A 2,126-nucleotide genomic window follows, 5' to 3' on the forward strand; every position below is an offset into this window, starting at 1 on the left:
GGGATCTTGTGTTAATAGGATGGAGAACAAGACTTTTATTCATTTTTAACTTTCAGAACTGTACTCTGTACCTAGTGGAGTGTACTCACAGCTGCACTCTGGGTGTCAGCTGCAGACATCCCTATGGAGACTGTCACGACCTTGATTACCCCACTGTAATCACTCAGTCTACCTACCTTCACCTCGCAGCCGGCTGCCTATTCATATTCATGGCCCAACAGCGTCCTGGGGCTCCATGCCACTGGGGCCAGGGGAATGCTCTGAACCAGCCCACCAGGGGAGGGGCTGGAGCAGACCATCTGTCGCTGAGCAGCAGCAACGGCCGCTTTCTACTTCACCGAGATAGGGCTTGTTTTCATCACTTACTCTTGGGCACTATCCAGGTTTTGCTTCAGCAAAGTTGGAAATCAAAAGTCAGCACCCACCCACCTAACCAATCATACTGCTATAGTTCGTTATCCCAGAACCCAGCAGTTTGTTCTGATTTTCAGGGTTATTGAGCTCGACTGTACAAGCGTCTTCTCAGGGACCTGGTCTTGGAGGCTTGAGGAAGAGGCGGAGTGGAAACGGGAGGGTCCGCAGAGAAGCCCTTTCTTTCCAGGACGCCCTGGCCCCTCACCGCCGGCCGAAGCGGAAGCTGAACCCGCCTTTCTTCCTGCTGTAGCCGTTGAGCTCCTCAGCCAGGGTCCCTAACGGGCTACTCGCCTTCTCGCCATCAGCCAGGAGGAAGCCAGTGGCCTCGCTGCCGGCGTCCTGCCTCCCAAACCGGAACCTGAAGCCGGCACGCTGGCTGCCCGAGGCCTGCAGCTCCTCGGCCGTGACGAGCAGGGCGGGCGAGTGTGGAGCTCTCGGCCACGGGGAGGAGCCCCACCGGGAGTGGACTCGGTGTCCCCTGGCCAGGTCGGCCCAGCTCATTTTGCCTCCGATTCCATCCATGGCGTCCACAGGCTCTTCCCTGTCCAGTCGAGGAAAGCAGGTGCCCAGCGGCAGGAGGAGGAGGTAGGACAGAGAGTAAGGGCTTATCATCTGGTCCAGGAAAGAGAGGGAGAAGTTACAGGCTGACACGTGGGCCATGCACAACGCTTGTCAGCAGCACGTCCCAGGGCCTGGGCGGCCATCAAAGGTTGAAGCTGGTGGCTCAGCTGAGCCCAGCTTGCGAGCAGAGTGAGGAAGTGTCACTATGTTGCGGGACCAGGCCTTTGTTTTCTGAGCAGGCTCCAGAGCTTATTGCACCAATTAGGCTGGTTCTCCCTCTCCTGCAATCCCCTGGATTTGACGGCCTTGGCAGCTTAACACTCTAATACCATCACTGCTGGGATGGCTTACAGAGGTGCACAGGCAGCCCCAGGAGAGCAGAGCAAATTGGGGCTCATTCTTCTTTTATTATAATTATTGACTCCTGAGCCATATCGTCTCAGAGCCGTGGGGTAGAAAGTGAATAGCATCAATCTCTTTTAGTTTTCAACTAGATAATAAATGGGTCTAGCTAAGCCGTTTAGCTGGGACACTCTGCTAATGTCTCTCTAACGTGGAAACAAGTTGCTCCTGAAACCAAGTAACGGATTTGACGTTCCTGGCCTAACTCAGACCGCCACCTGGAGAGGAGCATGTGAGCGTGGCCGGGGTGTCACTCGTCCCTATTGAGCACCGTCTGTGTGCACAACTGCACTTCATCTCACAAGAAACCTAATTTTTAGGCACTGTTACTCCCATTTTTTCAGGCAAGAAAACTGTCAGGCTAAGAGATGGTGCCCAGGCCACACAGCTAGAAAGCGGAGGCCCAGGGATTCATGATTCAGTGGCCAGACGGCTTCTTGGCCGCCAAGCCTGTAGGCACTGCTTTCCGTCCCTACCTGATAGCATCCTTACGACCCTCCTGCAGGAGCGTACTGTCTTATCCCCTTTACAGAGGAGGCGGCAGGCTCACACAGGTGACTTGCCCAAGCTCTCACGGCTGTATAAGCGACAGAGCTGGGCTGCAGGCCCAGGTCTAATTGGGCCTGACTCCAGAACCACTTCTCTGCCCCACGGATGGTGGTCCACGAGGGGGTTGAAATAGAGAGCTTCCCGAAATGCCCCTTCTCAGCAGTAATTGCTCCTTCCCTCGCAAAGGAAGCCTTTTTGGT

General features: G+C 55.2%; 1 protein-coding gene across 1 annotated transcript; it reads right to left on the minus strand.

Annotated features, from left to right (window-relative positions):
* Positions 1-615: 615 nt before the first annotated feature.
* On the minus strand, positions 616-1,047 carry QRFP (pyroglutamylated RFamide peptide). The gene has a single exon (XM_058524788.1). The coding sequence runs from the start codon at positions 1,024-1,026 to the stop codon at positions 616-618; it is 411 nt and encodes a 136-aa protein (XP_058380771.1). The 5' UTR covers positions 1,027-1,047.
* Between the last annotated feature and the right edge of the window lie 1,079 nt (positions 1,048-2,126).

This window comes from Diceros bicornis, chromosome 28, assembly GCF_020826845.1.
Source record: "Diceros bicornis minor isolate mBicDic1 chromosome 28, mDicBic1.mat.cur, whole genome shotgun sequence".
Lineage (NCBI taxonomy): Eukaryota > Metazoa > Chordata > Mammalia > Perissodactyla > Rhinocerotidae > Diceros > Diceros bicornis.

Excerpts from the sequence above, each read along its gene's own strand:
- QRFP (XM_058524788.1), bottom strand. The coding sequence starts at position 1,026 with ATGATAAGCCCTTACTCTCTGTCCTACCTCCTCCTCCTGCCGCTGGGC.